The sequence below is a fragment of the Pan troglodytes genome, chromosome 15, assembly GCF_028858775.2.
Source record: "Pan troglodytes isolate AG18354 chromosome 15, NHGRI_mPanTro3-v2.0_pri, whole genome shotgun sequence".
Taxonomy (NCBI): Eukaryota; Metazoa; Chordata; class Mammalia; order Primates; family Hominidae; genus Pan; species Pan troglodytes.
This window is the reverse complement of record NC_072413.2, coordinates 57,585,764-57,600,558: the sequence shown is the minus strand read 5'-3', so window position 1 is coordinate 57,600,558 and position 14,795 is coordinate 57,585,764. Positions and strand designations below refer to the sequence as shown.

At 40.0% G+C, this 14,795-nt stretch overlaps 1 protein-coding gene across 2 annotated transcripts in view; it reads left to right on the top strand.

Annotated features, from left to right (window-relative positions):
• Window positions 1-10,566, top strand: part of RTN1 (reticulon 1) — a 274,771-nt gene extending 264,205 nt beyond the window's left edge. The window contains exons 3-7 of one of the 2 annotated variants that reach the window (XM_009427662.3): window positions 1,041-1,179; window positions 2,633-2,702; window positions 3,295-3,341; window positions 3,428-3,486; window positions 9,759-10,566. In XM_009427662.3, the coding sequence (XP_009425937.1) occupies window positions 1,041-1,179; window positions 2,633-2,702; window positions 3,295-3,341; window positions 3,428-3,486; window positions 9,759-9,801 (358 nt within the window). In that variant the 3' untranslated portion in view covers window positions 9,802-10,566. 2 annotated transcript variants of the gene reach the window in all.
• Window positions 10,567-14,795: the final 4,229 nt, after the last annotated feature.

The window sequence follows — 14,795 nt, the reverse complement described above, 5'->3', positions numbered from 1 at the left end:
CAGATTGCCAGCTCCTCACTGTGTCCTCACTTTCACTGTGGGACGGAGTGAACAAGCTCCCTTGGGCCTCTTTTCTAAGGGCACTAATCCCATTTGTGAGGGCTGTGCACTCATGATCTAATCACCCCCACAAGGCCCCACCTCCTAACACTATCACATAGGGGGTTAAGATTTCAACATGAATTTGGGGAGGACACATTCAGTCCATAACACTCCTGAAAACTCAAGCCAAATACTGCTTTACTCTTTTTATCTCAATTCACAGGGTTAAGTAAGCACTTAAAGCACCCTAGAAATATCCTCTAGGTAGATAACAGGTGCAGTCTTAGAGCAGAGGGGAGGCAGGAAAGGAGAGAGGAAGGATGGACCTCTGTGGAGGAGCTTGGCCAAGCAGAGGAGGCTTAAGCTGGGATGATTTTTATATATATATATATATTTTTTACATGTTTTTCCCACCCAAGAGTTAAATTTAACCATTTGAACTAATGAAAAATGTCATTATTAAAAATACCACTCAGTAGAACCCATAAGTATTTTAATATGGCCCAGGTCACTTGAGTTTTCAGTGCTCTTTCTATAAACCTGGAAGTAAATTCTAGAATTTAAACATGAATTCTTAGAGATCTGATGAGGAACAGTTGGCAGCTAGGATTTTGGGCTATCTCAACTACTTAAAAAAAGATAATTTATCTCCATGAAGTCATGTATGGAGAATTCAGCAAATGAGCTGATTTGGCACTAATTTTTTTTCTCTGGTCCCAGCTGGTTTCTCTGAATTTTCAGCCCACCCATGCTGTGTCTTAGGTAGCCAGAAACAGTCACAATGCTCCACTGAGAACCATGCTTTCTGTGTTCTCAGTGCACTGGAAGCAGGTGTGTACGGTGCCCTGTGGCCCTCACTGGCTGGCATAACCCCCCAGAGATGACTCCCGCTCTCACCCTCAGAATGAGAGTAGGAACGCTTAGCTGTTACGGGGGTTCGGCAGCCTGTCTCATGATTCCCTCTGACGGAATTTTCTGTGGGAATGGTTTGTTGACAGGGCCTACTTGGAGCTTGAGATCACCCTTTCTCAGGAGCAGATTCAGAAGTACACGGACTGCCTGCAGTTCTACGTGAACAGCACACTTAAGGAACTGAGGAGGCTCTTCCTTGTCCAGGACCTGGTGGATTCCTTAAAAGTATAGTTGCTTAAGCTGTTCACTTTACAGTCTTGACTGTTATTTTCCCTAAAGGTGTAATATTATAAACTGCTACATCAAGAAGAATAAAAAGCAAGTGCTAATTATATTCTAGAGTCAGAAGACCTCCAGTTGTATGGCACCATGAACCAGTCTAATCCCTTCATTGTACCAATGATGAAAATGTGGCTGAGACATTTGTCCAGGGTTGCCCAGTGAGTCACTGGCAGAGCTGGAATCAAACCCAGGTCACATAGCTTCTAGCTCTATAGTCTTTACAACACACCAGATTGTCTCCTTAAACCATTTTTAGTTCCTCTGACAATTTCCCAAAATTAATATTGAGATAAAAAATCTAGATAGGGAATGTGAAAACCATATATACTTTTGCATTGAAGGAAACTCTAGATTCTACTAATATTAATAGTAAGCCCTCCAAGTGTGCTTATGTAGTTACAGCTCTGAGGCTAGAGGTATGCCCAGCCTCTCACTGGATGAGGATCAGGGGCACCTGGGGCTCTCACTGAATTTGCTGGGTTCCTTTGAATAAGTTGCTTTGGCCTCCTGGTGACTTACACGTGGAATCAAAGTTAGTCAATCGTGATTCGGCATGGTCATAAGCAGAGCTGGGGAAGCCCAGACAAGGTAGTTGTGAAGTTTCTGTGCTCTCACAGCACTTTATACACACCCTGGCAGGGGCTTGTACTGGGAGCTGTCTGGTAACTGTTCAAAGAAGGGCAGAAGGAAAAGTGAAAAATGTGGTCTTGACCCTCAAAATGCTTTACTGGAATAATGACTTGCCATATAATGACTGAAGAGAGATACCAGGGCAATTATAATTACTTACCTTAGTGCTTTTAAGGCCATGGTTGTATTTGTAATGTAAAAATTGTGGGCCAGAACAGGGGTCAGCAAACCTTGTCCGTAAAGAGACAGATGGTAGATACTTTAGGCTTTGCAAGCCACACCATCTGTGGCACCTTTTCAACTTTGCCATTGTAGCACAAAAGCAGAAAAAGACAGTACAAAAAGGAAGGGCTTGACTGTGTGCCCATAAGACTTCTGAACACTAAAAATTTGATTCAATATCCTTTCATTTATTAGAAAATATTAATCTTCTTTTGATTTTATTTGAACATTTAAAAATGTAAAAACCTTTATTAACTCGTGGGCCTATGCAAAAACCGGTCAAGGGCCACAGCTTGCCCTGGCGTAGATTATTATTTCCTCGAGTCCCTCAAACCTTATAACAAAGTGATCCAAACAGTTCCAAGAGAACTAAGGACTGGATCCTCTTTCATTGATTCTGTGATGAGCTTTCAACGCCTTTCATTGACTATCGAAATCATGATGTATTCTGACTCAAATTCGAATCTAGGTAAAAGTCAATGATATGAGACTCTAACTTGTCAGGAAGGGTTTTAGGAGCTCTAATAATGCTTTCGTTCTTCAGTTTGCAGTCCTGATGTGGCTCCTGACCTACGTTGGCGCTCTCTTCAATGGCCTGACCCTGCTGCTCATGGGTAAGAGCAGATGAGAGTGTATACGTCTTCCTTCACCCCCTCTGTGAAAACGCTGCTTCCTAGGCTGTAAGCTTTTTGTTTGTTTAAAGAGATTCCTAGGAACAAATGCCAGATACCCCTGAGTGCAGAGCACTTCTCTTACCATCATAGTTCAATTAAAGAGTATAATATATATTATACACTAATAATGAATTCGTAAGTCTAAAGGGTTTTTTTCTTCAAACATAACTGCCTTCTTTCTGGCTTGTAATATATATATTTGGATCAATATATATATTTGGATCTGTTTACAGTGGCAGCTATGGATAGATTCATTTTCATCTTGGGAGGGGAGAGTTTATCCTAATTCTAGGAATAATTACAAAATACCTGTACAGGGCTCAGCATCATTTTATTTTCCCTATGAACTGCCCTGTCATCTTTTATCTAGAATGCTGGATATTGCTTCTCAAAATAGGGAATAAAAAATAAAATAAAATGCTGTATATTCCAAATAATGCTATAATATCATATAACCATATAAAAATGTGTCTATAAGCGTATTCTTATTGATAACTCAGAATTTTAATACTATATTTGTTTTTCATCCCAGCTGTGGTTTCAATGTTTACTCTACCTGTAGTGTATGTTAAGCACCAGGTAAGTTCTATGTGATGTCAAAAAATGGCATTGAATTTTGACCTCATCATCTTTGGATATGCTCATTATTTTTTTTCTTTATGTAGGCACAGATTGACCAATATCTGGGACTTGTGAGGACTCACATAAATGCTGTTGTGGCAAAGTAAGTCACATAGTGCAATGCATAAAAGGAGAGACTCTTACACCAGCATTTGAGTGGATTAGGATAGGGGTAATGAGAAGATAGTAAAATGATAGATTGATTTATGATCATTCACTTACTGGAATCATATATTCATTCTCTTCTCAATTATATTATTTTAGAAAATAAGCATAAGTTTTTTAACTCTCAATTAAATTAAACCCAGTGGTTTATTTCAGGTTTCATAATAAGTTTTAATGAATGAATGATATTAAGCTCTAAGGACTGGCCCATGTACAAGAACAAGATGCATTGGAGGAAAGAAGGAAACTTGATTCAAAAAAGTAAAATTAACAGTTTAATTCAAATAAAAACAAGTTAACATTTTTAATCTTTTAAACAATGAATAGCACTAATTTTTTAAAAATCATTAAAATTACTTTTAAAACTTTGAATTATTTTTAGAACTTTAAAATACATAAAATGTTTGCCAACTAAATACATCACACCATTTTAACTCAACAACTGTGTGTATGTGTTTAATACCACTGCTTTTTAAACCTGAGTCTTCAGCCTTACTTTATGGCTCCCTTATATATTAGGAGATAGAGATTTCAGTTTTACATATCCATAGCTAACATGGTCATTAAACTCAGGAGTTTTCCCTAATTCTTACATTACTATTTTTAGGTATATAGTCATCTAAAGTGATAGCTCTTATATTGCATTATTATTCAATATTTTGTTTTATTAAAAAGCTAGCCTAATCTTTAACTATAAATATATTTCACCAAAGGACTAGACTTTTTCACAAAAACTCTATCTAATTATCTGATAATAATGTGGCTGGACCTAGGTGAGGGTCAGATTTAGAGAGAGGCATTTTAGGTAGTTAAAGATGTATAATAACAAAATAAGAAAGGCCAATCACATTAAAGTTCCTCTGCTATTAGATTATATGTGATGTGCTTCAGTTCCCTCTGAAGTTTATAAACTTTTGTTTTTTACTGTGTATTATTTACATTTGTCCTCTTAAAGTCATTAGGAACTCATAGGGTTCTATGTTGAATTTGGATCTTTGAGAGATCTACAACACATTTCAAAATGCCTGAACATATCAGCTTGGACCCAGGTGTAACCAATACCTAATGAAAATCAACACATTAAGCATAAAATAATCATTTTATTTTGTATTAAGAAATGGTATCATAGCACAATATGAGACTTGGTGGTACCCGAACCTGAGGAGCCTGTTTAAAAATACAAATTCTAAGACTCCACACAGACCTATAGAATTAGAATGTCTAGGATTGGTAACCTGGAATGTATATTTTAATGAACTCTCCAGGTGACTTTTTGGCAACTAGAACTGTGTTCATAAACTATAGCAAAGAATACCAGAATAGGAGTTTGGAAACTGGAAGATAGAAGTTCTAGACCTAAGTTGTCCAATACTTAGTTTGAGTATCACAAATCATACCTATTACTTTTTCATTTGGTTTGTTGGTTGAGTCCAAAAAGAGGAGTACCTGTTATGTTCTGGACACTTCATATGATAGGTACAGAGGGTATAAAGATAAATGAAATGATCTCAGCCCTAAAAGAGCTCTTAGCCCAGTGGTGCAGACAAAATTATACAGAAATAACTATAATAAAATATAATAAGTACAGTAGAGCTATATGAAATACTAAAGTCGGAGAGATGAGGAAACAATTGTTCCTTCCTGGACAGGATAGTGGAAAGCCATTAAGATAAGGTGGCATTCGACCTGGGCCTTGAAGGATGGGTAAACAGTCATCATGTGGATGATAAGGGGAAAGACGTTGCAAGAGGAAGAGGTAATAAAGCAAAGACAGAGAAGCATGAAAATGTAAGACATGTTCAATAGGCAACAGTCAACCAGTATGTCTAGAGCTTAACTGAGTCGAAAGATCAACTGGAAAGAATGTAGGAAGAGAGGCTGAGGCCAGGTGGTGAATGCTCTGTGGAGTTTTGACTCCAACCCAGCAGGAAATGGCCACCCCTTGATGTTTTTAAGCAGGGGACTGATGTCATCAGATTTATGTTTTTTAAAGATCACTATGGCAGTCTAGTGAGAAAAGAATTGGAGAGGGGAGAAACTAGAGATGTGGCCATCAGCTAGGAGGTTATCATAATTCAAACAAAAGTGACAAGGGCATGGCCTGGTTAAAATGGAGGGAAAAGAGAGATGGCAGAGAATATAAAGTATATACAATGTACTTGTTAAGTTACATTTGGAAATCAATGCTGTGAAAAGGAATGGAAAGGAAATGTTACCTATGACTAATATGGCTTCTGTAATTGAGCTTCAGGCAGAGTTGGCTCTGAATTTCCTGGTAGCTAGGACAAAAAGAGAAACTAGGCAAGTCACATGGTTCTTACTATCTATCAGAGAGGAGGAAACAACAATTCTTCAAAATAACCTGTTTTGCCTGGCACTACATTTTGAAGGAGATTTCTTGGTGGGATCTTAACTCTAAGGCCTCTTCAACCTCTGAAATTGTAATTTCACCTTAGAATAAATAATTCCAGCAAAAGAACTTACACCATTTTAGTGGTACAGTTAAGAACATGATTGTTAGAATCAGATAGACTGAGTCCATTTCTGGCATTTTTAGCTGTAGGAGCTCATCATAAACGTTATTTGACTCTATGAGCCTATTTCCTTATCTGTAAATTGGAAATGTTAATACCTCACAGGGTTCTTGGTGATTAAATGAGGTAATGTCTGTAAAGTATTCTTACTTGGATGTAGGAAACCCTCAATATTATATATCATTGTCATCATCATCATCATCCGATTACTGCTTAGAGATCTGTTCATGGGGCTTGGAGGTAGAGGACAGTCCCAGACTGGGCCAGTAGACACCAGGGCCAGTCTCTCCTCCATACTGAGTGACCCTGTCTAGGTCGTTTCACCTTTGTTTGTCTCAGTTTTCCAGCTTAAAATGGGGGTTAACAATGCATAATAACACTTCTTAGAGTTTTGAAAATGAGGGAAAAAGCCTCAAATTTCAAAAGGCAAAATAAACACTGTAGAGGAAATTAAAGCTTCGAGTAAGTGAGACCATAATAAGAAATCTGCTAAGTGAATACAATTCCCTATGTCTAGGTGAGTTATGTTTTAGAATGATAAAGTAGCTTGTAATTTTACCTAGAAGCTCTCTTGGTGACCTTTGTTAAATCTCATGGAATAAAGGACATCCTGAAAACTCAAATTGGAAAGGAGCTGTCACGATCTTCAAATGAGAAGAAAGAAAGATTCTAGATGTTATATTTGATAAATTGAAGGCCTAATTTCAAGCAAAAATCCAGAATGAATTAGTAAAACTGTAGATACTCAGAATAGATCATTGTATGTTCACTAAACCCTGAAATGAGATGGACTTCCCTAGCCAGTGAGTATTCTGATTTTAGTGGGGGTAGTCAACAAGTCTTCTTGGTGTCCTTGTGGAAAAAAAATGGAGATGTATGATCCAGATGATAGCACAGGTGGTAGAATTCTAGAAGATTGAAATAATAGACCCTAAAGATGTTCATTAATCCATCCAATATGTGTCTGGGGCAAGGTATGTGACACAGGGCTCTGCCTTTGATCCCATTACTTTCAACCCCATTACTTCTCATGACTATGTGAAGACAAATCAAATATCTTTGTCAAAGTTCCAGATGATGTACAGTTTGAAGCAAAAGCAAATTCAGAAGATGGCAAGCTCAAGATTCAAAATGAATCAAGGGATCTTGAGTAAGCGAGAATGCCGAATTGAAATCAATAAAATGAAATTAATAAGGAAAGTGAAGTCCTACATTTAGGTTTCTAAAAAGTCAACTTTACAGATATAGAATGCAGGGAGGGATAGATGAGAGAGGGTAACAATAAGGGTGTATGTAAAAAATACCTCGGGGGTTTTAATTGCTTGATTGGTCACAGCCAACTGTGAGTCAATGATGTGCTGAAGCATCTTTAAAAAATCAATGCAAGTTGAGTTATTATTAGTAGGAGTACAAAGTCTAAATCAACATAGGCAACAGTCATATTATATTCCATATTGGCCATCCCATATCTGTGTTCAATTTCAGGGTTGGACATTTTAACAGATGCATTAATACATTGGAGTAATGCCACAAAGATGACCAGGGTACTGTGGTATTAGAAATCTGATAGTAATGGGCAGTGAAGAGCAAACTTTGCTGGGGATGATTACCCTGGAAAATAGATGACTTTAAAAGGACACCATAGCCATTCTCAAATACTTGGAGGTCTAACATTGCAAAAGGAGTAGGATTTCCCTTTTTCTCTCAAGAGCAGTGAATGGAAATTTTAGAAGTTCTGAGATTTGAATGAAATATGAGGGAAAAGAGTAATGATTAGTGTTGCTCAATAATAGAACCATCTGCCCCATGAAGGAGTGAGTACCCTGACATTCATTCAAGTATTCAAATAGAAGTTAGATGGTCACCATTGCACGTGTCCTCTGCTGGCACCTCTTCCTCTTGTCCAACTCTCTTCTGGTCCTGTGACCCTAAAGGTTATCTCATGTCTAGGGCTGCAAACTTGTGTCTCCAGCCCAGACCTCTTCAACTAAGCACCAGGTCTATCCACTTATTTATGTAAGGTTTCTCTAAAGTGTCTGATAGACCTTTCAGATTCACTTAGCCACACGTCTTGCAATCTCACCCCAGAACTTGTATTTCCTTCAGTCATCACAATCTTGGTAAATGGCATTTTCACCTGGTTCCTCAGGCTAAAAACCAAAGAATCTTCCTTGATTACTCTTCCTCTAATCCTAGCCTGTGCATTCAGTTTATCAACAGATCAAGTGGGTCCTGCAGCCTCATCTCTAAACTAACCCCGAGACTGTTCCCCTCTCTTCATTTCCATGTCTACCATACAATCCAGGCATTGCCTTCGGGTACTTGGACTGCTGTGGGTTTCTCTCCCTCTGTCCATTGCTTCTACTCTCATTTCCCGATTTTTTTTTTACACAGCCACCATCATGATCTTCTTACAACATTAATCAGATCACGTCACTCCCCTGCCTAAATTCATCAATGGTTTCCCATCACACAGGGTAGAATCTAAACTCCTCACCACATCCCACAAACTCCAACACCCACCGTCTGGTCCCTGCCTGCCTTTCAGACCTCCCCTATCCATACCCCAAGCAAACGGGCTTCTCATCTCCTTGCCGCCAGCTTGTCCTCTCTGTGATGCCTCTGCACTCATTACTCCCTCTGCCTGAAACACTTCACATCCAGATCTTTGCCTGATGGTCCCTTCCTGTCCTCTGAGGATCAGTTTCTCAGATGAGTGGATTTAAAAGAGGTGCTACACACCTTACCACTGTGCCCCTCACTGCCTGCCATACCACCTTGTTTTTCTTTATAGCAGTTATCACCATCTAAACTTCTCTTGTCTTCTAGTTTATTTCTGTCTCCTCAATTCCTACAGGAATGAAAACTCCATGAGAGCAAGCATCTCCTCCCTTTTGTTGACCACTGAATTCCAGTACATGGAAGGGTACCTCATGGCACAGAGGGAGGTCTCAATCAAAATCTGCATGATAAGCTCATAAATCTTCAAATTAACAAAACACTTCCAGTGTAAACCTGTCCTAAAATCATGCTGCTACATTGTGAGCATCACAGCATTTCAGGACCCTGGAGATAGCTAGTCTATGCCCACATTTTAATGAGTATTTAGGACCAGAAAAGTCCCTTAGTTTGCCGGATGCCACACAGCTAATTAATAGAATAGCTGAGACTAGGACCCAGGTTTTTAAATTCCAGTTGTGGGTAGTTAGACTACTCTGAGGGTGAACATAGGTTCCTTTTCCTATGTTCAACATAGGAACAGGTTATATCCCTAGTTATATAACCATCCCTACTTATGCTCATCTTCCTGGCATAGTCAGTAATAGCACTTTCTCTCTCTTTCTGAAGTGTCCCAGATGGGGGATAAATAATCACCCTAACTATATCACAGTTTCTGTAATCCTGAAATAAGTCAATATGTTCCTCCACCTAAAAAGATCTAAAAAATGTGGCTTTCTTCCAATTCTCTTTTTTGTTGCTGTTATTTTCATTATCCAGTTTTTACTTCCTTCTTATTGCTTTATAGAAGAGTATTTGCAGATGTACTTACATAAAGACTATAATATCTTCTGGAATATTAAGTTCTTTGGTCACTTAGCTAATTAAAGCAACAACACATAAAATGATTTCATTAATAACACTTGTGATTTATTACCTTTTGATACTGTCTTTTTAGGATTCAGGCTAAAATCCCAGGCGCTAAGAGGCACGCTGAGTAAACTGATTTCCCACCGGGGACTGGACACAAACAGGAATGTCTGGAGTGGTAACAGCTCTCTTCTTACTCATTACTGCAAATTGATTGTTTTCCCCCCCTCCCTCCAGTACCATAATCTTAGAGACAAACCTTAAAACAGCTGTTTTTAGGCTGTTCCTTGTACTCTTAGGATATTTGAGTCACTTGTGTCAACCACTAAAGTATAGAGAAAAGTGTATTAGATGTGGTTTTTAATTTTGTGTTGCTAAAAAAAGTGCATGATGGTGAGAGCCCAAGTTATCTTTCCCTCTTCGGTGTTCTTCTTCTCTTCTCTGCAATGCTTCTGTAGCTTCTAATGTTCCCCGTGGCTAGGCCTTTCCTGCCGAGTGCTCTGATGCAATAGTGGAAATCGCTTATATGTCCTTGGGTTGCTGGTTGGATTAATCTTTAATAACAATATATAGAATTGTAGACTGATGTTTTAGCATTTTTCCAACACACACAACGTAAAAATAAAAGCAGTCGACCGCACTTATGGTAATCAGTTTTGTATAACTTAAAATAATTAAATAAATGAATAAATCCAAAACAAACATGCAGTACTTTTGTTGTATGGGATTGGTGGGCTGATTTACATGTATGGTTACTAAAAAGTACCAGCATGTTAACTTTATTACAATTTGTATTACTTTCTCTGTAGTTCCTAATGGATTCAATTATGGACTCTGGATATTTGCACTTATGTACTTGATACTGAATGCATAAATAAATGTTACTAAATGTAGAATGTTCTCCCTCTCTTCTCATGCATGGCCTTACCAGAAAACACAAAAGCTCGAAGTGATGAAGTCACTCGATGACATTCTAGGAGGGCTGAGAGCAAATGCTCACCTTATTTCTCTATAGGACTGTGGAGTCAAACTGCAACCTGGCTTACGGTTTTTCTGGGTCATTAATAGAAAACTGAAAAGTGGTAAACTGTCAATCACTCTTCACATTGTACTCTGTCTGGTGGATGCAGATATTTAAGATAGTTTTTAAAAACTTGAAAGTGATATAAATTCTTACATAAATTGTATGGCAATATGCAACAAAACACTGGCAAAAACAATTGTAATTGCCATGAACTCACCGTTTTAGTAATTACTTATTAAGCACTGACTGTGTGCCAAGCACTTAGAATAGGGCTGTGAATAAGAAAGATGGCAATTCCTGCCCTCACCATGTGAAGTCTTCTAATAATTCCTCACTGCTTTTTGTACAAGTCCAATTGCATATTTTGTTTCACTGCTACAATCAAACATCAAAGACGAAGAGGTAGGAGTGAATAAAGGAGCAGCAGTTGGAGAAAAAAGGAATGATTGCTTATAAAAAGCTGCCTTTTACCAGTTTTACACCTGGGTTCAGTGAATATTTGTGAAGTTATCCTTCTATACAAAGTGGCGTGAAGGTTACAAGGGTCACTTGGCACTGTGCCAGCAGCCAGAAACTCTCATCACTGTGCTGGGGGAAAGGGCAGGTGGCTATGTGGAAATGCCAACTGAGCAAAGGGTAGCATAAAACAAGAGCCATTGGCAGGGCGCAGTGGCTCACGCCTGTAACCCCAGCACTTTGGGAGGCTGAGGCAGGAGGATCACGAGGTCAGGAGTTCAAGACCAGCCTGATCAACATGGTGAAACCCTGTCTCTACTAAAAATACAAAAATTAGCAAGGTGTGGTGGCACCTGCCTGTAATCCCAGCTACTTAGGAGTTTGAGGCAGGAGAATCGCTTGAAACTGGGAGGCGGAGGTTGCAGTGAGCTGACATCACACCACTGCACTCCAGCCTGGGCAACAGAGCGAGACTTTGTCTCCAAAATAAATAAATAAATAAATAAAACGAGCCATGATGCAGGGTTTGAGCAACAGAAGATTCTCAGGGGAGGTGAACTTCACGGCTGGGTCCTGGTTTGGTTTTTGCCACATGAAGAAGGTCCAGCCCGAGATAAAGAAAGAACATGAGCTAAAGTGCCAAGATGTGGAGTGTGAGGCATATGCAGAGAATGGCGAGTTAAACAAGCTTAGATGGGTTGTAAAGTTCTTGGGGTGGGAATGATGGTGCCAGATAAAGCTGGAAAGGTGGGTTGAGATCACAATGGGAAGAAACTTGGATGCCTGTGCCAAGGAGTTTGGGCTTTATTCTCTTCATCTCAGAGAGTCACATAGACACAACAAAGGTACAAGATACTGAAGGCTAGACAAATAGAGTGATAATTGTAACCTAACTCCACCCAGGTGCCAAATGACTAGGTCTTTACTAGAACAGCCACAGAAAGAATAGAAAGATGTTCACCTGTTCCTGATCCTTGATAGCCCAGCATGCCAAGCAGCCACCATGGATAAGGTGCAGCTAACAGATGATGTGGAGGGAGATTGGACTGGAGCTGGTAACCAACTAGCTGCGGGGCTTCAAGATGAAAGCTGGCCTTGAGAATGAGTGCTTCCTTGAATTTTGCACCCAAGGAAGCTCGGTTGCCTCACCCTAGCCCAGCACTAAGACCCGCTGATCAGCAGGATGCAATGCCATTTTCCAGGACAGAGAGCCCAGAAGAGATTATTTGGGGAAAAAAGATACTAAGCTTAGTTTGGTGCCTGATTTTTTTTTAATGGTTACTAGATTTAGAAGAGGATTTTCTTTTTTCTTTATGTTTTTCAGCCTCCGACCTTTTAGACAAAGTTTCTTCTACATGGCTTTATTGTATAGAATTAATCTTCAATATCTGTATCTGCAACATTGTCCCCGTACTATAGACCCAGAATTCCTCTCACAGGCAGCTGCTCATTAGGAAGGGCTAATTAGGAACTCTCTTTGCTGGCATTGGTGGAGAAGATTCCTAAGGAAACTCCAGGCTTACAAAATAGTAGGTATGGATGTAGATTTTTCACAAATGGAACATGGGGTACATTATACCCTGTTTCTACAGGGAGCATCAGCCCAGGTGATATTCAAGATGATGGAAATAATGTGAACAGATGAGAAGAGGACCAAGAACAGAGCCCCTCGAAAACCCAGAGTGAGTGAGGTGATTCTGAAAGCTGTGAACAGTAGAAAATTCTTAGAGCCCATATATAGATGAGTGAAGGCAGTAAGAGCAAATGAAGAAGCTGCAGTATTCTAACAGATAAAGCACGATAGTTTCTATGTCCTCTGCTCTTTCCCCACCCATGTTAGTTTCCTAGGGTTGCTCTACCAAAGTACCAAAATCTGGGTTTGTTTTTTTTTTTTTTAACTCTCAGGCTGGAGTGAGGTGGCACAATCTCAGTTCACTGCAACCTCCACCTCCCGGATTCAAGTGATTCTCCTGCCTCAGCCTCCCAAGTAGCTGGGATTACAGGTGCGTGCCACCACACCTGGCTAATTTTTATATTTTCAGTAGAGATAGGGTTTCACCATGTGGGCCAGGCTGGTCTCAAACTCCTGACCTCAAGTGATCCACCATCTCAGCCTCCTCCCAAAGTGCTAGGATTACCAGGTGTGAGCCATCATGCCCAGCCTCAAAATCTGGGTTTCTTAAAACAACAGAAATTTATTCTGTCACTGTTCTGGAGGCTAGAAGTCCAAAATCAAGGTGTTGGCAGGGTCCTGTCTCTTTGTCGGCTCTAAGGGAGAACCCTTCCTTGCCTCTTCTAATGTCTGCATTTGTCAGCCATCCTTGGTGCTCCTGGCTTGCAGATGGGATACTCCAGTTACTGGGTGCCGCTTCCCTGTGTCATATTGTCTTCCCTCTGTGTCCAAATTTCCCCTTTGAATAAGGACACCAGTCGTAGTGGAATAGGGCCTACCCTAAGGACCTCATTTTAACTTGATTATCTCTATAAAGACCCTGTTTCCAGTAAGGTCACATTTCTGAGGTACAGGGGTTTGGGGCTTCAACATATCTGGCTTAAGGGTGGTGCACAGTTCCACCTGACACCACCTCAGGGCTCATATGGGCCCTTACCCTACTATAAAGACTTCTTCCTGGTGTAGATCCCAAACCTATCTCTGCATTTTGTTTCTCTCACTAGGGAATCACTGCTGAGAAGTAGTCCCACAGCTTTCTACCTCACCCAAATGCACGTGGGGTGTGGTCGATTGCTGGGCCTTGCTTCATAGCTGTGAGGTTCCAGGAATCACCACATTGTCCTTGAATAGGGCTGCTCTGAGCATCAGAAGGTTAGCACTCTCTTCTGTGTGCAGAGAAGCACGTGGGGGAGACAGAGGAGCCACCACTGGAGCTCACACCAAATGCAGTTGTAGTTGGAGGGGGACTAAATCCCCTCTGCTGATCCAGGCAGAAGGGCCACCTGCCTTCAGACGCTGACCGGCTTCCCTATTGCTTGATGTTGGCACCCTCCTCAAGTTCCTCAATCGGATTTTTATTGTATAATTTTATTTTTGTGGTTTATTTTGATTTTAAATTTTCCTTAATTTAATACATTTAATATTAAATTCAATGTTACAAAATCAGTCTGGCTGGCCACATTTTCTTTGATGAGTACATTGGAATGAATTAATTTGCATTCTAGACCGTTATTGTCTTTGAAAGCAATTCTGCTAGAATCAGCTGTCTCTGGTTTCTTGTAGCAGACTGCCACAATTGCTACTTGAGACTATCACTATGACAGTTACTACTGTTACTACTTGAGACCATCATTATGAGACTGAACGAAGGGGGATGAACGTAGAAATAATAACAAAAAAAAAAAAAAGAAACTGTTTTAAAGGAAGGTGCCAGGGGAAGAAGAAGAGGGCTGCCTGCTTCTAGTGAGCAAGGGCAGCAGCCCTGAGCTTATACAGCCCTTCATATTTATTGGGTAGGAAGAGCAGGGAGGAGGAGCTAACAATGGGTCAGCTGCTTGATTGATGACAGGTGCATATTATTGCTAACAGGCTTCAGATTTGCCTAATCATAAGAAACACTTGTGCCTGGGTCGTGTCTGCCCTCAGCATTCCTTCTGGGTGGCAGATGCAGTTTGTGAGTTTGCCAACATTCT